Below are 23,535 nucleotides of genomic sequence, written 5' to 3'. Positions count from 1 at the left end.
AGTCACTACTTCCCTTCTGAGCCCCCACGTGTGCCCAAACAGTGGTTTACCCCCACACATGGGGCATCAGCGTACTCAGGAGAAACTGGACAACAACTTTTGTGGTCCAATTTCTCCTGTAACCCTTGGGAAAATAAAAAATTCTGGGCTAAAAAATTATTTTTGAGGAAAGAAAACGTATTTATTATTTTCACGGCTCTGCGTTATAAACTTCTGTAAAGCACTTGGGGGTTGAAAGTGCTCACCACACATCTAGATAAGTTCCTTTGGGGGTCTAGTTTCCAAAATGGGGTCACTTGTGGGGGGTTTCTACTGTTTAGCCACATCAGGGGCTCTGCAAACGCAACGTGACGCCCGCAGAGCATTCCATCAAAGTCTGCATTTCAAAACGTCACTACTTCACTTCCGAGCCCCAGCATGTGCCTAAACAGTGGTTTACCCCCACATATGGGGTATCAGCGTACTCAGGAGAAACTGGACAACAACTTTTGGGGTCAAATTTCTCCTGTTACCCTTGGGAAAATAAAAAATTGCGGGCTAAAATTCATTTTTGAGAAAATAATTTTTTTTTTTTATTTTCATGGCTCTGCGTTATAAACTTCTGTGAAGCACTTGAGGGTTCAAAGTGCTCACTACACATCTAGATTAGTTCCTTTGGGGGTCTAGTTTCCAAAATGGGGTAATTTGTGGGGGATCTCCAATGTTTAGGCACACAGGGGCTCTCCAAACGCGACATGGTGTCCGCTAATGATTGGAGATAATTTTCCATTTAAAAAGCCAAATGGCGTGCCTTCCCTTCTGAGCCCTGCCGTGCGCCCAAACAGTGGTTTACCCCCACATATGGGGTATCTGCATACTCAGGACAAACTGGACAACAACATTTGTGGTCCAATTTCTCCTATTACCATTGGCAAAATAGGAAATTCCAGGCTAAAAAATCATTTTTGAGAAAAGAAAAATTATTTTTTATTTTCATGGCTCTGCATTATAAACTTCTGTGAAGCACCTGGGGGTTTAAAGTGCTCAGTATGCATCTAGATAAGTTCCTTGGGGGGTCTAGTTTCCAAAATGGGGTCACTTGTGGGGGAGCTCCATTGCATAGGCACACAGGGGCTCTCCAAATGCGACATGGTGTCCGCTAACAATTGGAGCTAATTTTCCATTCAAAAAGTCAAATGGCGCGCCTTCCCTTCCGAGCCCTGCCGTGTGCCCAAACAGTGGTTTACCCCCACATATGAGGTATCGGCGTACTCGGGAGAAATTGCTCAACAAATTTTAGGATCCATTTTATCCTATTGCCCATGTGAAAATGAAAAAATTGAGGCGAAAATAAATTTTTTGTGAAAAAAAAGTACTTTTTCATTTTTACGGATCAATTTGTGAAGCACCTGAGGGTTTAAAGTGCTCACTAGGCATCTAGATAAGTTCCTTGGGGGGTCCAGTTTCCAAAATGGGGTCACTTGTGGGGGAGCTCCAATGTTTAAGCACACAGGGTCTCTCCAAACGCGACATGGTGTCCGCTATCGATGGAGATAATTTTTCATTCAAAAAGTCAAATGGCGCTCCTTCCCTTCCGAGCCTTACCATGTGCCCAAACAGTGGTTTACCCCCACATGTGAAGTATCGGTGTACTCAGGAGAAATTGCCAAACAAATTTTAGGATCCATTTTATCCTGTTGTCCATGTGAAAATGAAAAAATTGAGGCTAAAAGAATTTTTTTGTGAAAAAAAAGTACTTTTTCATTTTTACGGATCAATTTGTGAAGCACCTGGGGGTTTAAAGGGCTCACTATGCATCTAGATAAGTTCCTTGGGGCGTCTAGTTTCCAAAATGGGGTCACTTGTGGGGGAGCTCCAATTTTTAGGCACACGGGGGCTCTCCAAATGTGACATGGTGTCCGCTAAAGAGTGCAGCCAATTTTTCATTCAAAAAGTCAAATGGCGCTCCTTCCCTTCCAAGCCCTGCCGTGCGCCCAAACAGTGGTTTACCCCCACATATGAGGTATCAGCGTACTCAGGACAAATTGGACAACAACGTACGTGGTTCAGTTTCTCCTTTTACCATTGGGAAAATAAAAAAATTGTTGCTGAAAAATCATTTTTGTGACTAAAAAGTTAAATGTTCATTTTTTCCTTCCATGTTGCTTCTGCTGCTGTGAAGCACCTGAAGGGTTAATAAACTTCTTGAATGTGGTTTTGTGCACCTTGAGGGGTGCAGTTTTTAGAATGGTGTCACTTTTGGGTATTTTCAGCCATATAGACCCCTCAAACTGACTTCAAATGTGAGGTGGTCCCTAAAAAAAATGGTTTTGTAAATTTCGTTGTAAAAATGAGAAATCGCTGGTCAAATTTTAACCCTTATAACTTCCTAGCAAAAAAAAATTTTGTTTCCAAAATTGTGCTGATGTAAAGTAGACGTGTGGGAAATGTTATTTATTAACTATTTTGTGTCACATAACTCTCTGGTTTAACAGAATAAAAATTCAAAATGTGAAAATTGCGAAATTTTCAAAATTTTCGCCAAATTTCCGTTTTTATCACAAATAAACACAGAATTTATTGACCTAAATTTACCACTAACATGAAGCCCAATATGTCACGAAAAAACAATCTCAGAACCGCTAGGATCCATTGAAGCGTTCCTGAGTTATTACCTCATGAAGGGACACTGGTCAGAATTGCAAAAAACGGCAAGGTCTTTAAGGTCAAAATAGGCTGGGTCATGAAGGGGTTAAGTACCAAATTGGCTCTGTCACTAAGGGGTTAATGAAACTGTACTAATCCCAACTGCCATAAACACAAATACATTACTGTTTAAACTTGGGATAATCAGAAAAATAAATGCGTTTCACATAGTGCTGTACCTGCTTTTTTCCCCACTAAAAACACAGCAAAACCTGACACCTGTGTTTTTTGCACTTACCCATGGTTTTGTATGAGAGAAAAAAAACAGCTGAAAGTCACATGCTGCATTTAAAAAAACAACAAAAAACGCAGCAGTTTTCAAAATCGGTCAGGAAAAAAACCAAAACAATATGTGAGCATGAGATTTCTGAAATCTAATACAAATCCCTAGTTAGACCGCACATGGAGTACTGTGTCCAGTTTTGGGCACCGGTGCTCAGGAAAGGATATAATGGAACTAGAGAGAGTACAAAGGAGGGCAACAAAATTAATAAAGGGGATGGGAGAACTACAATACCCAGATAGATTAGCGAAATTAGGATTATTTAGTCTAGAAAAAAGACGACTGAGGGGCGATCTAATAACCATGTATAAGTATATAAGGGGACAATACAAATATCTCGCTGAGGATCTGTTTATACCAAGGAAGGTGACGGGCACAAGGGGGCATTCTTTGCGTCTGGAGGAGAGAAGGTTTTTCCACCAACATAGAAGAGGATTCTTTACTGTTAGGGCAGTGAGAATCTGGAATTGCTTGCCTGAGGAGGTGGTGATGGCGAACTCAGTCGAGGGGTTCAAGAGAGGCCTGGATGTCTTCCTGGAGCAGAACAATATTGTATCATACAATTATTAGGTTCTGTAGAAGGACGTAGATCTGGGTATTTATTATGATGGAATATAGGCTGAACTGGATGGACAAATGTCTTTTTTCGGCCTTACTAACTATGTTACTATGTTACTATGTAATAGATTTTGCTGGTACTGTAAAATGCTGCTTTAAATTTGCATAAAAAAATACATGTGAACATGGCCTAAAACTTTGATGTATCTAAGCAATATGCTTATTTCTCCACTGATGAGCCACATTTTTCCCTGCCTCCTGGAAGATAAACACATCAAATCTGCCCTGCTCAAGGCATATCAACTGTTTGTGTCCGGTTACAAGGCACATTAAGGTCTATGGGGAGGCCGGAAGGAGCAGAGAAGCAAGCCACATTCTAGCATGTATATTGGCTTAAGACAGTTGGATTCATAGCTACACTGCTCAGTACTGATGTAATTTCCTCTGTGCTTCTGTGTGCAACCTAAAGCAAAAGAGCAGGGATACAGCTGTGTGTTGTGCAGTGTATGGAAGATATCATAGCTAGTCTCTTCTCACAAGTTGCAGAGGGAAAAAAATGGTGAACAATGGAGGTATAAGTTATTTAGTGGCCAAAAATAGTGTTATTCCTCTGCTACACTCAAATTGCTGATTATTCTTAAAATTTACTTGAAAGTATAGTTATTTAACATTTTGGCAAGGATTGTTACTGAAACCTCACATGACTGTTGTGAGGGGCATCAGATAAATGATACTGTAGTTCTGACATTTCAACAAATGCACAGCTTTGTCTAATGTTTGGACACTTCTAAATATTCCAGTTTTTACACAGGTGTGTTTTTTTTTGTTTTGTTTTTTATTCTTTAGGATGGCACCCAAAAGGCTTGCTGGTGGCACACTTACATGAACATTGTGGCCCCATAAACAGAATTCGTGTCTCTGATGAACATTCAGTCTTTGCTACTTGCGCAGATGACGGAACAGTAAAAATCTGGAATAGTGCGAAAATGGAAGGAAAAACCAGTACAACAAGGTATAACAAATAATGTCCAGATGAGTTGGTTTATAACTTACTTTCTTATGTTGATATAAATTAAGTTTTTCCTGGCTGAGCCTTATTTTGGTTGCAAGGTACCAGATAAGTTTTTCTTCACATTGCCACATTCAGAGAGCCATACATTATTCCATACACATTGCTTGGTAGGAACTAGTTTCTTGAGAGATGAGTTTTCTACAGTGACCTCCCCCCTTTTTTTTTTCCTGGAAAGAATTATAACAAAGTAATTCTGTTCTTGTTTTTTTTCTTTTTTTGTTAAACATAAATGGCATGCTACCTTTACATTCTATGGGTCAGTACATTTATGGCAATACCAAATATGTGTGCTGTAGTGTTTTTACTACTTTTTCACAAAAATCATTTTTGTGTCCGACAAAGATAGCCGAGCCACCAACTCCATAGAAATAGAGCAGGGTGTGTTTTCGAGTATGTGCACCACCTCCACTCATTTCAGACTTCGGATCTCTGTTCTTGGGGCCAGAAAGGGGCACTAACGATCAGTTCCCCAGCGATCATTAACTTCTCATCTATTCTGTGGATAGTTGAGTGGGAAAACCACTTTTCAGCATTATTTAATTTCCTTTTTTTTTTTTTTTTTTTTACAAAACACTTCAAGTCTATAGAAAACTACCCTGTTCATTGGTCATTCATTCTTTCTTCCAGTTTGCTGGTTTAGGCTGGATCCAGTGAGCAAAAAAAAATGGATCAGTTACAAATGAAAGTGGAAAAACAAACGGATGGATGATTAATGGATTGCTGCTGATTTGTTCCCACTGATCACTACTGGACATGTGAACATATGTTTGTATGTCTTTTGATTATGTAACTGACTCGAAATTGCATTCTTATTTTATCTAGATCCATAGTGACTTATTCTCGTATTGGTGGAAATATTAAAACTGTGACATTTTGCCAAGGATCACAGTACGTAGCTGTGGCCTCAGACAATGGCCACATACAACTTCTTGCCATTGAAGCTTCTAAACCACCTAAATCGCCCAAAGTTCACACAATACAAAGCAGGTATGTAATATCGATTTATCTGTTCTATAGGGAAGCCATCTTTAGAAAGTGAACGGAGTTAAATCTGTGTCTTGTGATTAAATGGAAATTTAAAAAGTGTTTTTTTTTTTTTTTACATTGGCTTGTTTTCACTAAAGCAAAAAAAAAAAATATTGTTTTAGTTTTTACACTGGCCACTTGGGCTGTTCTTTCAAGAAGTTTAAAGTAGTTGCCTTATCAGCAGAGGCAGGATTACCATGACTGGTAACATTTCTACACAGCTGATGACACGAAGCCATACTGTGGGGAAAATCTAGCATAATCTGCGCACACAAAGATGGATCTCCAACTTTCGTTAGTCACTGTAGAGTTGCCGTTGTCAATAAATTCTCTAATTTATCAAGTAAGTGCAGCTTAAAGGGAACCTGTCACCCCCAAAATCCAAGATGAGCGAAGCCCACCAGCATCAGGGGCTTATCTACAGCATTCAAGTCAAGCAGTGTGTCCGAGTCTGCAGTGAGGTGATTGCAAGGCCCGAGTCTGCAGTGAGGTGTTTTTTTTGATCCAACACCAAACTTTTAAAGCGAACCGGTCACCCCCAAATTGAAGATTAGCTAAGCCCACCGGCATCAGGGGCTTATCTACAGCATTCTGGAATGCTGTAGATAAGCCCCCGATGTATCCTGAAAGATGAAAGAGGTTAGATTATACTCACCTGGGGGGGGCGGTCCGATCCGATGGGCGTCGCGGTCCGGTTCTGGGCCTCCTATCTTCATCAGATGACATCCTCTTCTTCTTGTCTTCACGCTGTGGCTCCTGCGCAGGCGTACTTTGTCTGCCTTGTTGAGGGCAGAGCAAAGTACTGCTGTGCGCAGGTGCTGGGAAAGGTCAGAGAGGCCCAGCACCTGCGCACTGCAGTACTTTGCTCTGCCCTCAACAGGGCACACAAAGTACGCCTGTGCCGGAGCCACAGCGTGAAGACAAGAGGACATCATCCTATGAAGATTGGAGGCCCCGGACCGGACCGCAGCAGGGAATGCCCCTGGGTGAGTATAATCTAACCACTTTTTCTCGTCTTTTTCAGGATGAGTGGGCTTAACTCATCTTTAAATTTGGGGGTGACAGGTTACCTTTAACAGTTAAGTGTTGGATCAAAAAAAAGCCAAAAATCACCTCACTGCAGACTCGGGCCTTTACAGTCAGTTTTTTTTTTTTGCCCATGTAGCCCAGACAACCATAACTTGTCTATACAGAACTTTTTTTTTTTTTTTTTTTTTTTATTCTTGCATTTTCCTAGCTCCAATCAATCTTGACACACTGCTTCCTGAAAATAACTATAGTTCTCTGGATTAAAACTATGAAAAGCTGAAATTAACATTACATCTTCATATTCTTGTTTATTATTTTAAACCTTCATTCTGTTGACATTTATTTATACCTTCACCTCATAATTACCTTTTTATAACTATTTTGTCTCTAGATTTTTGGATCCACTAGAAGAAGGATGTGTAATAGACATACACCAGTTCAATTCAGGATCCCAGTCTGTACTGGCTTACGCAACAGTCAGTGGATCTCTAGTTGGGTGGGATCTGAGATCTTCTAGTAATGCCTGGTCATTAAAACATGACTTGCGATTAGGCCTAATAACCTCCTTTGCAGTGGATATCCACCAGTGCTGGCTGTGTATTGGTAAGTTTCCCTTTAAGGCCTATATGTGCTTTCACTTCTGAGCGAAAAAAAAAAAGTAATGTCAAAATGTAACGTCAAACACAGCAACACCAGAACGATGCAGGAGCGATCCAGTGACGTAACGGCGACTCACTTATCGTTCTCGCTGGTTGTTAGCTCCATGTAAAAGGTTGCTGGCATCATTGTTTTTGCTGTCAAACATGACGATACACGCCGACCTGACGACGAAATAAAGTTCTGGACTTCTAGCTCCGACCAGCGATGGCACAGCGGGATCCTGATCGCTGCTGTGTGTCAAACACAACGAGATCGCTATCCAGGACGCTGCAACATCACGGATCGTTGTCGTTCTCGTTGTAAAGTTGCTGAGTGTGATGGTACCTTAAGAATTACAACTAAAAGAAATGTCAGCCCCTCCTCAGCAGGCTACAGCCACCCACTGCAATTAAGAGTGGTCTGAAACTGAAATGTAGTTTAATCCTAAATCTCTATTGTTATAACTTTTTTTTTTTTTTTTTTAAGATTTAAAGTTCCCCATCATTACCTTACTATTCTGCTATATATATATATAATATAATATTATATTATATTATATGGCTTTGTTTTGAGAGGGTTAGTATGCCAGTGCAGTGTTGGTCAAGAGGGCAATAACCTGCAAGGGAGTAGTAGAGCACACCCCAATGCGCATTTCACTTTTAACCCCCACACACACATCCACACTATTCATTACATTTTTCTACTTTTTATATACTTTTATTCAGTATTCCTTAATTGTCAGCCTTTATTTTGCAGCTAGCCCACATGCAATCTTCTGACTTATAGGCTATTACATGTTACTTGACCTCTCTTTAATTGTTTACCTCTTGGATTTACTACTGGGTCTTTTTTAACTAGTCATTTCTTTGAAACCTATTTCAGCCTTGCTACATCCCTGTTCAATGCCTTGGCTTATTTATCCTTTATACTGCATTTACATCTGATACCTGATTGAACAAAGTTGTCCTTTTTTTATTTTTTGTCTCTGCTCTATTTTGGCATTGCAGTTCATTGGGGCCCTTTCCTGTTGGTGTATCCGTGTATTCCATCTCTTTATTTGCTTTTGCATGTGTTACTTAATCAGTTGTCACTTTTATTATGTGGCCTCCATACTCCCAAGTTTTTATAGATTTTGTTAGATGCAAAGAGAATACTGCCCCAAAAGTTCAACATGATCATTTCTTTCTCAGAGAAAGGAAAAAGCCTGGCAGGATCTGCATTGCACGGTCTGTTAAGGGGGTTATTAATAATCTGCTTTCAATTGTAGTAATTGATGGGATGTTTCTCTCTCCAATCCTCTGGTTTTGATCAACTTTTAGTAAACTGCACAATTTAAACAAGAAAAATCCTTATTGAATGTTTGCTCTTTATGGTGATTTTTCTGAATCTTTCATTCTCTTAGGAACCAGTAGTGGAACCATGGCCTGCTGGGACATGAGGTTCCAGCTGCCAATATCCAGCCATACTCACCCAGCTCGAGCAAGAATTCGGCGTCTGATGATGCATCCTTTGAGCATGCATACAATGTATCAGTCTTGGGTTATAGCTGGTAAGTGATTTCCAAGATTATTATTAAAAGGGTGTTCTGGTCTAAGAACAAAAGTCTGCATTCACTCTAACGACTGATGGCCGAATCGTGACAGTGTGCGATGTACACACTGTCACTATTCGCCTCTTCTCCCTGTTTGCTTTAGCAGTGTGCATACTTGCAGCCACGTGTCAAGCTCTTGTGCTTTTCTCAATTCTCTGATATTGAGAGATGCTGGGTGAGACTAGTTCGCAGATGATGGCAAGTATGCATACATGCAATTACATGACCACCCAATCGCACAGGGGAATACAGGGAAATCGCACTTGGTTCAATGTATTTCAATGAGTCCATGCACTTATCCAATTGTTTTTCCTTGGGCCAAGTGGTTCGAGGTAAAATGAATCGCAGCAAATACGATATTCCTCCAATAATTGGACGACTCTCATCTGTTTATATATCTATGGACAAATCTGATCTCTGGCACCAGAGAATCCTGACCGTGCACTTTGTGAGGAATCACAAGTCTGCAGTCACATGGAGTGCCTGCACATTTGAGCCCCACAGCGCGATGACACCTTTGAACTATGTTCAGAAGAAAGTATGAATTCACACTTAAAGTGGGGCTGAATAGGAAATCTGTGGAGGCGGCAGTGATGGCGGCGAGCAGCACTACTGATCATCTGTTGCCAGACACGGCTTGTCTCAGTGGTTATACATTTCCTTCACAGCAGTCCATTCAGGGGAAATGTATGGTGACCTGCTGTCCAGTCAGTGACCCATGAACGATCTGGGTCTGCCAGAGGAGGGACCCCACTGTGGTGTCCATATGCCGTATTGAAGCATAAGGCAACCTCTTAACAAGTAAATGTGTTTTACTTACAGATAGCGAAACAAATTTTCGTTTTCATTATCCAAAATAACTGCGGCATACTGGAAAACATTCATCAGAGGCAATTGTAACTTATTTCTTACCATGTAGCATACCCCCACACCTGGGGAAAAAGAAAAAACAATCTGTAATTGTCAAACGTCACTAACTATTCATCCACTGTCATACAGCTACATGACCTCATATGTGGTGAATTCCAGTTTTATTTCTTCTCTGGTTATAAAGTGGAGTCTTCTGTCAGTTTATCTATATAATTGTATTCTTGCCTTTTAGGAAAGGTCTGTTAATGCCAAATAGCCGCGTTTGTACAAAATCACTTGGCTTCTGTCTTTCAATAGCCTGCTGGAAAATGCACGAAGTAGTTCCTGGTAATCTGAAATAAATTCCTGGCGTTCATGCTTTTGACTTTCTTTTAATTTTCTGAGTGCTGTCTGGCTTCTGTGCAAACTAAAGGTCTAATTACAAAATGCTGGAGTTAAAGGGACAGTTGATTTTCTGCAGTGAAATGCCTGTACGTAGTATATCGGTTCCATGGTTGGATTGATATCAAGTGTATGACTACTGCAAGGATTTAAAGCAGATCTGTGAATTTTTAGAGCTCATTTATTTTTTATTAAACCACATAATGAAAATGTTCTGACCATAAAACTGCATATACCATAGTCTATAGTGGGGGGAACAAAAATAAAAAGGCCATAAAAAACAAAACCTGAAAGCGCTCAATTATTGAATACTAGATGGTAGCCCGATTCTAACGCATCGGGTATTCTAGAATATGTATGTAGTTTATTTATGAAGATTTTAGAGTAATACATGGAATACACAGGATTTGGCCGGCCGCGACCAATTAACGAAGCGTGGTTCAACTCCCGTGCCAATTCGCGGCCGGACTGCGCCTGTCGCTGATTGTTCGCGGTGTGTATATAACAGCCCACATAGTATATTGCACAGCCCACGTAATATATTGCACAGCCCACGTAGTATATAGCAATGTGAGCATCATATCCCTGTTAAAAATAAATAAATAAATAATAATTAAAAAATAGTTATATACTAACCTTCCGTTGGCCTGTAGGCCGCATCAATAGTAAAATGTTGGTCACACAGGGTTAATGGAGTGTGTTACACCCAGGGTGGATTTGATTTAAATCTAACTGATTTAAATCACGATTTAAATCACTAGTCAGTAAGGCTTGATTTAAATCAGTGATTTAAATCAAAGTTTCTACCTAAACTAGTTCTTGCTACTTTTTTTTTTTTTAATCAGATAAATTTTTATTGAGCATAATAAATGTTATCTACTTACACAACAAGTTGCATTTGTTTTATTTTAACAAGAAAATATACCCCTTCCCCCCCCCCCCCCTTCCTCCCTCAGATAACCAACCCCAACTTCCCCCCCCCCTCCACGAGAAGATCTTCTTTATTACAGACATATTGTATTATTAACATTGTTTTCCACAACCCCTCAATTATTCCCATTTAGCCATGGCTGCCATAGCTTTTGAAAAAACCTCATCTTATTCCTCTTGATATAAATGCTTTTTTCGAGCTGGACAATATGATTCACTTGTGCAACAAATTCTCGTCTGGTTGGAGGTTCCTCCCTAATCCAGTATCTTGCAATCACTTTCCTTGCAACGAAGAGCAATCTAGCTATTGCCATTTTGGCAGTTTCGTCGGCCGACAATTCCTCCACATACCCAAGTATACAAACCACTGGATCCCTGGGAACCGCACATCCATAAAGCACCCCAATTTGGTTCATCACTGCTATCCAATACGAAAAGAGCCTGGGGCACAACCACATGTGAAGCATACCCGCCTCAGTCTGAGTGCACCTAGGGCACTCAGAATCAGATCTCACTCCGGCTTTGAACAACAAGTCGGGTGTCCTATAGGCCCTATTTACCACATACAGTTGCGACAGTCTCCCAGGCTCACTCATCGACAATTTGGGTATGTATTCCAGAATAGACTCCCATTTGTCATCGTCTATTTCCCCCAGTTCAGCCTCCCATTTCTCTCTAGCCTTAATCGGGTAATCCGTCAAGAATGTGTGCAGTAAATCCCCATATACTTCCGATATAGCCTCCTTTGTTCCATTATTAATTAGTATACAGTCTAACATAAGATCCTTCTGAATCACCATGGGCCCCCTCCTCCTCTGTGCCTGAAAAGCGTGCTGAACTCTCCTATATTGATACCATTTTAACCCCGGAAACTGAAACTCCTGCTGTAGCGCATCGTAAGACTTAAGGCTCCCATTGTGAATCAATTGTCCTAACAACCTAATGCCTTTTTCTCTCCATTCTCCCATTCCTTCCATATGGTAAAATTCTTGAAGAGATGAGTTATCCCAGATAGGTGAGAATTCTGTGAATCCCCCAACTCCCCTAATTCGCTTCAGCATCTGCCATACTCTATGAATTAAATTCATGGTGGGACAGCCAATCCCCAATTTCTAAGGGTATGTTCACACGTTCAGGATTTCCATCCTTTTTTTTTCAGGACAGTTTTTTTAAAAACTGCAGCTCTTGGCAGAAAACGCAGGTCCTTTTTTTGGTCCTTTTTTGATGCGTTTTTTGATGCGTTTTTTGATGCGTTTTTTGATGCGTTTTTTGATGCGTTTTTTGATGCGTTTTTTGATGCGTTTTTTGATGCGTTTTTTGATGCGTTTTTTGATCCTTTTTTTATGCAGTTTTCTATGCAGAGACTGTGTGTTTCCTGGGAAGCTTTTTAGGGCTAAAATGGCTGAAAATACCCTAACCCTACCCCTAACCCTAACCCTACCCCTAACCCTACCCCTAACCCTACCCCTAACCCTACCCCTACCCCTAACCCTACCCCTAACCCTACCCCTAACCCTACCCCTACCCCTACCCCTAACCCTACCCCTAACCCTAACCCTACCCCTAACCCTACCCCTAACCCTACCCCTACCCCTATTTTAACCTTAGTGAAAAAAAAAAAAAATTCTTAATTTTTTTATTGTCCCTACCAATGGGGGTGACAAAGTGGGGGGGGGGTGTCATTTACTATTTTTTTTATTTTGATCACTGAGATAGGTTATATCTCAGTGATCAAAATGCACTTTGGAGCGAATCTGCCGGCCGGATGCAAGATGGCGGCGCCCAGGGAGAAGACGGCCGGACGGACACCGGGACGCCGGGTAAGTATAAGGGGGGGAGATTAGGGCACGGGGGGGGCATCGGAGCACGGGGGGGGGGCATCGAAGCACGGGGGGGCGGGATCGGAGCACGGGGGGGCAGCCACACTCCGCCCACGCACTTCCGCCCGCTCCCCCGCACTTCCTGCTGCAGCGGTTCTGCACATCAAATCGCAGTAAAACACGCAGATATATTTTTGATCTGCGGGTTTTACTGCGATTTTGACCTCACAATGGAGGTCTATGGGTGCAGAACCGCTGCGGTTCAGGAAAAAGAATTGACATGCTCCTTCTTTTTTCCCGCAGCTATTCTGCGCGGCTTTTTACACGAAATTCCGGATCATGTGCACAGCAGTGACTGTTTTCCATAGGGTTACATTGTTATGTACCCTGCATGGAAAACAGCTGCGGAACCGCAGCGGCAATACCGCTGCGGTTCCGCAGTAAAAAACGCACTGTGTGAACATGGCCTTAGAGTCCTGATTCCAGACCCGAACTCAAGGGCCACACCCCGCTGATATGCACCAGACTACTATGACCTAGTTCTTCCTCTAACCCTTTCCCTCATCCCCTAAGATGTTGGCTCTGTGCAGACAAAGTACAACCATGGGTTGGGTAATGCAAGCCCCCCCTCATCTTTGGGTCTCTGCAGAGTCTCCTGCCTAATCCTTGGGCTTTTCCTTCCCCACACCAACTCTCAGAATAACGATCTCAACTTACGGAATGTTCTCATTGGGATCCATACCGGAGAATTATGTAGAATATACAAGATCTGAGGCATCACCACCATCTTGAGGAGATTTACTCTTCCTACCACCGACAAATTTAGCTTACTCCAAACTGAGATCTTGGTGCGTATCTTAGTTACTAAAGGCTCGAGATTAAGTTCCTCAAATCTGGTTAAGGGAAGAGCTACCTGAATCCCCAAATATTTAAATTGTGTGACCACCCTTAATTTTGTACCTTCTTCCACCTCCCTCGTACAGTCCACTTCTCTATCTACCTGCAAAACGCTCGATTTGTCCCAATTGATGACGAACCCTGAAATTTGCCCAAATCTCTCGATTAATGCTATTACGTTCCTCAATGGTTCCCCAGAGCTCTCAAGAAAAAGCAATATGTCATCTGCATACAAGGCAATTTTTTCCTCCATCTTCCCATATAAAAATCCTTTCACCATTTGAGACCTTCTGATAGCCGCTGCCAGTGGTTCCACCGCCAAAGCAAACAGCAGCGGGGACAACGGGCACCCCTGCCTAGTACCTCTAAAGAGCTGAAAGCTGTCTGACATCGCATTGTTCACCCTGATTTTGGCCACCGGAGAGGAGTATAGGAGTCTCACCCATGACATAGACTGGCCCAAACCCACAACGACTCAGCACCGACCACAGGTATTGCCATTCTATACTATCAAAGGCCTTATGTGCATCGAGGGAAACCACCACTCTCTTGCCAGCATTATCAGCCGGTATTTGCATATTGAGAAATAGCCTTCTCAAATTAATGGCAGTTGATTTATTAGGCATAAAGCCTGATTGATCCGAATGAACCACTTTTTCTATCACCCGGGTCAGCCTGTTCGCCAGGGCCTTAGCCAGAATCTTGACATCTGTTGTTAGGAGTGATATTGGTCTATAAGACTCCGGTAACCGTGGGTTTTTGTCTGGTTTGGGGATGACCACAATAATGGCCTCCCTCATGGAATTAGGCAATACACCCCTCTCCAGCGACTCCTCAAAGACCCCCAACAACTGAGCCAGCAGCTCTTCAGCAAGGACACCATAAAGTTCAACAGGAATGCCGTCCGCCCCCGGAGCCTTCCCTCCCGCCATGGATCTCAAGGCACCCTCCAATTCCTCCACCGTAAGCGGCCTATCCAACCAGTCTCTATCCTCTGTCTCTGTTCTAGGCAAGTTTGCCTCCTCTAGAAACCTGTCAATACCTTCTTCCCCCTGTTCCAATCGTGATGAATATAATTTGCTGTAAAATCCCTTAAATCCTTCCACAATTTGGGCCCCCTGTGTGACAATACTACCATTCTCCAATTCTAAGGCATGTACGTAAGCCGAGTCCCTCTGTGCAGATGCCACCACCGACAGCAGATGACCCACCCTCTCTCCCTCCGCATAAAATGCCTCTTTGGAAATTTCTTGTCCTTTCTGCTCTACGTAAGTGTAACTTATTCACCTCCTCCTGAGCCATCTTCATACGCTTTATGGTGTCTTGTGAGCGCAGAACATTCAATGCAGCCTCCGCTACCCTCAATTCTTCCATTATCGCTTTATCAGATTCCCTTGTTCGTGTCTTGTGTCTAGAGATATCTCTAAATAATATCCCCCTCAGAAATGCCTTAATGGTATCCCACACCACGTATTTCGCTGCACTACCGTTATTAATTTGGAAGAACTCCTCCAGCTCCTCCCCTATCTTCCCTGTATCAAGGATTTGCAACCAGAAAGGGTTAATTTTCCACCCCCGTTTAGCTATCTCCCCCTGGCTTTCAATTTGCAGTGTTACCACCAGCGGACTATGGTCCGAGATTACCCTAGTCATGTATTCCACCTCCTCCACCAGCCCATCCATTCCTTCATTACCTAGGGCCAAATCGATACGAGACAACGAGCCGTATGTCGCCGAATGGCAGGAAAAACAGTATGTGTCAATGTTACGGACTCTCCACAAATCCCTCCATGCCACTTCTTTCAAATAACTGCCAAACGCTGTCTCATTCCCTTCCGTCCTCAGCGGTGCGTGCTGACCCTTATCCCAGTGATCATTAATAATGTTATTGACATCTCCTATTATAAGCAAAGGAACTCCTCCCCATCTACCGGCTATATTTAGGATTTCCTGCAATTTTTTCCCCGAGTACGGTGGAGGAATATATACCGACACTACACATAGCAATTTAGCAAATATTTTACACACTAGGAATACATATTGTCCATCACTATCTATCACCACCTCCACCTCCTCAAACGGTACGCTCGTGTGCACAAGAATTGACACCCCTCTAGCGTAGGCCGAGAATGTCGCGTGGTACGCCTTCCTCACCCATCTTTTATGCAGTATATCCACTTTTTCTTTAACTAAATGGGTTTCCTGAAGGCATATCAGCGAGGGCCTCTGTTTCAAAATATATTGCAAAATCGCCGTACGCTTTGTATTGTTCAATAGACCTCTAATGTTCCAGCTCAAAATTTTAACCTTATCTCCCATCATAGTGCCAAACAATGAAAATGCTCTTCTCCCATCTTTTGATCTTCTTCCCCCCCCTGAACTGACCCCGCCCACCCCAAACCTCCCCCCATCCCTCATTATTGCAAAATAACCCAAACCTTACCTCTCCCTCAATAACCTCCTTCCTCGCAAAACTCCTACTCCCTCTCTATATGAGAAAAAGGGAACGTACTAACACACTCCTACCAGTGACTTAAAAGCTGACACTCACCCACAATAAATTTCCCGCTATCCATCAGTCGTTCCCCTCCCCCCGCCCATCTGAAACATAATGTAAAAACAGTTGCGCCGCCGAACACAACCATAGCGCACTAGTCCTTCAAAACAGATTTCTCCAGTATTCTGTCACAATGAACCCGTAACTCAGTTAATTCTGCCAAATGAACACTTTAGTCAGAAAATCACTCCTGGTCCTCCTCAGCGGTTCTTTTCCGCTCCAATACGCTTCGCGTTCAGATCCAACCAATGCGACACTTCCTCAGGGTTCTGAAAAAAGTAGACCTTGTCCATAGCCACCACACGTAGTTTTGCCGGATACAGCATAGAATAAGCCAGGCCCAGTTCACGCAAACGTCTTTTAGCCTCTCCAAACTTCATCCTAAGCCTCTGCACAATTGTGGAATATATATACCCATAGTCCACAATATTGCTTATAGTCACTTCGATATACATAAACACATATTCTAGTGTGGTATACCACACCAGAAAAGAAGTGAAAGAAAGAAGAGGAAATTGTTAAAATAAAAAGATAAATTTTATTACATAATTTATTAACATAATACAACAATAAAATAAATGAAAGAAAAACCAGGGGAATAAAAAGGAAACAGGGGGGGTAGTGGAAAAACACCAGACTACCACGGGAATAGATAGCACCGAGGTCAAATGCTCCTAGAAAAAATGGGAGCAAAAATATAGGAGCTATGTAGCAATATAAAAAATAAGCAAACCAGCTAAAACGGTTACATATAGAAATCTGATGGATAATTACATCATAGTAACTTCAGCCAACTGTGACAGGCACTAAATGTAAAGGGTACTTAGACATAATATAACAGGTACTAGATATACAGAGTACTTGATATGATATACATCCCCCAGAGGAATATACTAACTATCGGAGAGAGTCAAATAGCTGAATATATTGAATATAAGGGCTAAAAATGAAGGCAATGATAAACCAGAGAATGCAACAGGAGTTGCTACTACACCTGGTGTGTGCACTAAACACTAACACAGTGCCTGCAATGTAATATGCCCAGTATGAAAGAGATTCCAAAAGGAGAGATGGTAGTTACCTGTAGTATAGCTGCTATATGGAGGAAGGCTGGCTATGCCGAATGAGGGATGACCGGTGCTATGGTCCCGAGCCCGACGAGCGCCGTTTCGCACAAGCTTCTTCAAATAGGGCGTATGAAGGAGTGGTAAGGCATATCAGATTTATATCGCCGCTAAGTGCTAAACCGGAAGCATACTCGCGGAGATCAAACAGTGCGCGCGCGCACAGGGCCGCCCCACCGTTGCCAAGGGGACCCTCCGAGGGCGCTCCGTGACACGCAGTGGAACGCACTGCGGTCACGTGAGGCGGCGCCGTCAGGAGGTCAGAGGCGGGGTATACGGAACCTGCGCACGCGCGTGAGAACTCCAAGAGATGCCAGCGGAGAGTGAGAACAGGGAGCTGGGATGGTTTGTGCTTGCGTGGATTCTTATTGTCTTATGCTTATATCATGTCTTAGTCCCATATCCTTCCCTTCCTCACATTCACTTTCTCAGTAAGTGCCACTTTAAACTCCCATAACTTTCCAGTCTGAAGCCTCTGGCTTGTGTATACTCTTTACGAACTTCCCCTCCCCTCCCCTCCTCTTCTGCTTCAATCCACGCAAGCACAAACCATCCCAGCTCCCTGTTCTCACTCTCCGCTGGCATCTCTTGGAGTTCTCACGCGCGTGCGCAGGTTCCGTATACCCCGCCTCTGACCTCCTGACGGCGCCGCCTCACGTGACCGCAGTGCGTTCCACTGCGTGTCACGGAGCGCCCTCGGAGGGTCCCCTTGGCAACGGTGGGGCGGCCCTGTGCGCGCGCGCACTGTTTGATCTCCGCGAGTATGCTTCCGGTTTAGCACTTAGCGGCGATATAAATCTGATATGCCTTACCACTCCTTCACACGCCCTATTTGAAGAAGCTTGTGCGAAACGGCGCTCGTCGGGCTCGGGACCATAGCACCGGTCATCCCTCATTCGGCATAGCCAGCCTTCCTCCATATAGCAGCTATACTACAGGTAACTACCATCTCTCCTTTTGGAATCTCTTTCATACTGGGCATATTACATTGCAGGCACTGTGTTAGTGTTTAGTGCACACACCAGGTGTAGTAGCAACTCCTGTTGCATTCTCTGGTTTATCATTGCCTTCATTTTTAGCCCTTATATTCAATATATTCAGCTATTTGACTCTCTCCGATAGTTAGTATATTCCTCTGGGGGATGTATATCATATCAAGTACTCTGTATATCTAGTACCTGTTATATTATGTCTAAGTACCCTTTACATTTAGTGCCTGTCACAGTTGGCTGAAGTTACTATGATGTAATTATCCATCAGATTTCTATATGTAACCGTTTTGGCTGGTTTGCTTATTTTTTATATTGCTACATAGCTCCTATATTTTTGCTCCCATTTTTTCTAGGAGCATTTGACCTCGGTGCTATCTATTCCCGTGGTAGTCTGGTGTTTTTCCACTACCCCCCCTGTTTCCTTTTTATTCCCCTGGTTTTTCTTTCATTTATTTTATTGTTGTATTATGTTAATAAATTATGTAATAAAATTTATCTTTTTATTTTAACAATTTCCTCTTCTTTCTTTCACTTCTTTTCTGGTGTGGTATACCACACCAGAATATGTGTTTTTGTTTATACAATTGTGGAATAGTCAGGATAGATAGATACTCGGTTGCCATCGATGGTTAATTCCTCCATATTCCTGGCCTTTCTCAGCAGAATATCTCGGTCCCTATAGTTAAGGATTTTAGCCAGAAAGGTCCTTGGAGGGGATCCAGGGGGCAAAGGTCTGGACGGCACCCGGTGCGCTCTTTCAACCGCGAATAATTTAGTGAGACTATCTCCTCCCACCTTAGTTTTCAGCCATGTCTCCATAAATTCAGTGGGGTTGTTTCCTTCTGCCTTTTCAGGCACACCGATAATTCTCAAGTTATTTCTACGTGAGCGGTTCTCCAGATCGTCAGTTTTAAGCTCCAACTCTGAAATGCGCTGGACATATTTTTTCTCCCTTTTAGCCATTTCGGCAATTTGGTCCTCCACTCCCCCTACACGTTCCTCCAACAATTCAACTCTCCCCTTCATTTTGTGCATAGCTGAGCGGAACGAGGAAACCTCCCCCTTCAGGCCATCTACCTGAGCAGTTAGGGTTGTTAATGCAGTCTTGCAAGACATTATAGCAGAGAAAATGTCCCTCAGGGTCGGCTCTGCAGCTTCATCAGTACATACAGTTCCCAGCTGTGCTGCACAATCCAGGGCCAGCCCAGCCACTTTATCCAGTGGGGCATTGCTTATGGCTGGTGTTATGGTGGGTGCCATGCAGGATTCACTCTCCACCACCTCCCTCTGTGCCCCAGCCTGCTCACCCGTCTGCTCCACTGAGTCCACCGCTCCTCCTGTCACCCCTCCTTCAGCTCCTTGCATCATCCGTCCTGCCTCCTCTGTTCTGGCGAACTGGTCCAGCTTTGCTAATATTTCTAGCCGCTTCTGGTAAGCAGCGCCTGCCTTTGCCGCCTCCGCTGCGCTGTCGGCGCCATCTTGGGAGCGCGTGCAGCCCGCCACCCCGGCTTCTTTCTGCCTCTTGCGCGTCATTTACCGGCTCCTGCAGCGTGTGGTTTACTCTTCCTGCTCCCCGGTTACTCAGGAGCTGCTCCTCCGGTGTTTGGCGTTCGGCGGCGCCTTTAGTATCTCCTAAGTCTCCGTTCGGGCAGCGGGAGAGGTCCGGCAAGCGTCCTCTCACATCTCCTGCTAGGCCACACCCCCAGTTCTTGCTACTTTAACATGCAAGTAGATGAAGATTTTTAGAATCACTTTTTATATTACTTTTTTCTCCCCAGTTTAATGGGTTAATCATTCATATTTGGACACCACTGTTCTGTTGTACTTAGGAAGGAGAAAAATAATCCTGACCTTAATAACAATTTAAATAGATTTATTCAACTGAAACAATAACAACATTACAGCATAAGTTATTTGCTTAAACAAACATCCATGTTTGTTAACTAATTTGGCTAAACAAAATATATATATATTTTAAGAAACTTAGACTGTCAGCCCAGCCGACACATGAAAAACTTAAATACTACTGTCCCTGCTGTCCTCTGTAGCTCACTTGTCGTCGTCATCTTCATCATCATCTTATTTTTTGTTCCTATTCATAATCTGGAAAAGAAAAACAAGCTTTCCTGCTTTATTGGGTCCCAACCGATTTCTCAATTTAGAATGAATAAGTCCAAAGGAAGAGAATATTCTTTCAACGCCTGCAGAAGATGATACTGCTGTTAAAAGTGAAATCATTACTTGAACAGTCTCTAAATCCAAGCGCTTAAGTGACTTCCACCAGTTTACTGGTGTGACCTTCCTTAAAATATCTTCAGCAAACATATATTTCTTGAATGGTTCCCCCTTAGCTCTGAAGTTTATTATAGTTGGCATTAAAGATGGATGATTGCTGGATACCCATGTTATAGCTAACTCCTCTTCCTCAGCACTTAGGTTTTGACCCTGATATTGGATATTGACAATATTTGCCAAAAAATGAGCTGGAGTCAGTGCTTGTCCCATTCGTTTGTTTACTGCTTGTAATTTAATTCTGTCCATGTGTAGTTCTGTTTTTAAGTGTTCACTCAGTTCCTTCCAAATTTCAACAGCATCTGCAATAAAACAGCTATTTTTCTGTATTTTTGTTTAAAGCTTGAGAGATGGGTTTCAGGAAGCTCAGCATATGTTCAACATTTCTCTTAAGCTCTTCTAAATCTCTTCTCATCTTGGATACGTTTGCAGCATTGTCGGTGACCAAACTGCGTACTAGACATTTGAATTTTTGTTCACATGTCGTTATAGCTTTTACTGCCACTTCTTGTAAGTATTCTGCTGTGTGTGCATTTCCTGACGTATCAGTTGTTTGTGCAAGGAAGACTTAACCTTCTTCTGTTATACAAGCACATACAATAGGATCATTGTGGACATTACTCCACCCATCAATACTTAGGTTAACAATTTTACCCTCCAGAGCTGTTGCACATTGCTCCATTTCTCTATCATACACTTGATCCAGCAGTTTCCCTGCAACATCAGCTCTGCTGGGTGGACTGTATCCTGGTCTCAGTGACTGAACCATATTAATGAAATGTGGGTTCTCAGTCTGACGGAAAGAAGAGTTCGTTGCATAAATAAACTGGGCAATTTTTTCATCAATCAACTCTTTTTCTAATCTGCTAGTTCTTATCACAAACCTATCTATGGTGGTTCCAGGAGGTAAAGGTTTTTTCTTCCTTTTGGGTGATGGTGATATGTGGCTGTGGGTGTCTGATGATGCTGCTGCTGCTAATGAAGCACTATTCTGGATGGATAACTCTGAAACTGTAGAACAGAATGATGGTGATCTTGGAGGTGGATAGTTTCCAGAATCCATGAATTCCAAAAGTCAATGCTGTTATTTTATTGTTTATACAATTTCTGCTTATTGTACACAACACATCACTGCCCCTGCCCCAAAAGGAATATTTGTTTTTCTTCATAACTGTACCAAATGACAGTAACATGCAGTAATAATAAGAAATATAATTTTTCTCACACATGACAGTTCAGTCTTTAGAAATAGGATTCAATAAAAATCAGGGTGGATTTGATTTAAATCTAACTGATTTAAATCACGATTTATATCACGATTTAAATCACTAGTCAGTAAGGCTTGATTTAAATCAGTGATTTAAATCAAAGTTTCTACCTAACTGAATTTGACTCCGCAGAGGTCCCAGCCTCTTCTTCACAGCAAAAATGTTACAACATGAACAGAGTTGAGAAAAAGACCTTAATCCTATTGTTCTACAAACCTATGAATACAGAATCAACCCCTTCAGTGCCAAGTCCAAGTAGTTAGACAATATGTTTCTGATTGTTTGGAGTGGAATAGATCTGCACAACACAAGAAGAATGTGAATCTAAGTGTGAGGAGGAGGAGGAAGGGCAAGCAGACAAGAAAATGAAAGTGAAACTTTGAGCACAATATTGCAGCATAGCCACAGACAGACTGGATCGGTTTGTGTGTACGATCTGAGGTTTATTACATTGTTTCCTTATAATGGCAGCAGGCCGTAAAAGAGACCCAGTTTGGGAATATTTTAATGAAGCTCCTTCGCCTATCGGTCAAATTCAGTTTTGAGAACTGCGTAAGTAAAGCGAGAGTCTGTGATAATATAGGAGAGAAACTGCCAACTAATCCTACAGAAACCTCTGGAAGAGCATGGCATTGTGAATGTTACACATATACAGCCTTTATTCTACGGAGTTAAACAACTCCGCTTTATCTCATGATGGAAGAACCTTTGGATGGTAAAATATTTTCCTCAAAAAGCAGTTTATTGAAAAAAATCCGATTTAACCCCTTTCTGCCATTAGATGTACTATTCCGTCCATGTGGGGTGGGCCTTACTTCCCAAGGACGGAATAGTACGTCATAGGCGATCGGCCGTGCTCACGGGGGGAGCGCGGCCGATCGCGGCCGGGTGTCAGCTGCTTATCGCAGCTGACATCCGGCACTATGTGCCAGGAGCGGTCACGGACCGCCCCCGGCACATTAACCCCCGGCACACCGCGATCAAACATGATCGCGATGTGCCGGCGGTGCAGGGAAGCATCGCGCAGGGAGGGGGCTCCCTGCGGGCTTCCCTGAGCCCCCCGCAGCAACGCGATGTGATCGCGTTGCTGCGAGGGTCTCCTACCTCCTTCCTCCTTGCTGGACCCGGATCCAAGATGGCCACGGCATCCGGGTCCTGCAGGGAGGGAGGTGACTTACCAAGTGCCTGCTCTGAGCAGGCACTTGGTAACGCTGCACTGCTCTCAGACAGATCGGTGATCTGTCAGAGTGCTGTGCAAACTGGCAGATCACCGATCTGTACTGTCCCCCCCCCCCCCGGGACAAAGTAAAAAAGTAAAAAAAATTTTTTCCAAATGTGTAAAAAAAAATTAAAAAAAATATTCCTAAATAATGAAAAAAAAATATATATTATTCCCATAAATACATTTCTTTATCTAAATAATAAAAAAAAAAAACAATAAAAGTACACATATTTAGTAGGTCGGGTCGTTACGGACGCGGCGATATCACATCGCGTTGCTCCGGGGGTCTCCTACCTTCC

The 23,535-nt window shown here is 42.8% G+C and overlaps 1 protein-coding gene across 1 annotated transcript in view; it reads left to right on the top strand.

Annotated features, from left to right (window-relative positions):
* PIK3R4 (phosphoinositide-3-kinase regulatory subunit 4) overlaps positions 1-23,535 on the top strand; it is an 82,834-nt gene that overhangs the window by 48,582 nt on the left and 10,717 nt on the right. Inside the window, exons 13-16 of the mRNA XM_069730067.1 lie at positions 4,373-4,538; positions 5,421-5,585; positions 7,045-7,256; positions 8,695-8,841. Of these exons, the coding sequence (XP_069586168.1) occupies positions 4,373-4,538; positions 5,421-5,585; positions 7,045-7,256; positions 8,695-8,841 (690 nt within the window). The remainder of the gene's footprint in view (positions 1-4,372; positions 4,539-5,420; positions 5,586-7,044; positions 7,257-8,694; positions 8,842-23,535) is intronic.

Source organism: Ranitomeya imitator, chromosome 6 (genome assembly GCF_032444005.1).
Source record: "Ranitomeya imitator isolate aRanImi1 chromosome 6, aRanImi1.pri, whole genome shotgun sequence".
Classification (NCBI taxonomy): domain Eukaryota; kingdom Metazoa; phylum Chordata; class Amphibia; order Anura; family Dendrobatidae; genus Ranitomeya; species Ranitomeya imitator.
This window is presented reverse-complemented; position numbering and strand designations above follow the sequence as displayed.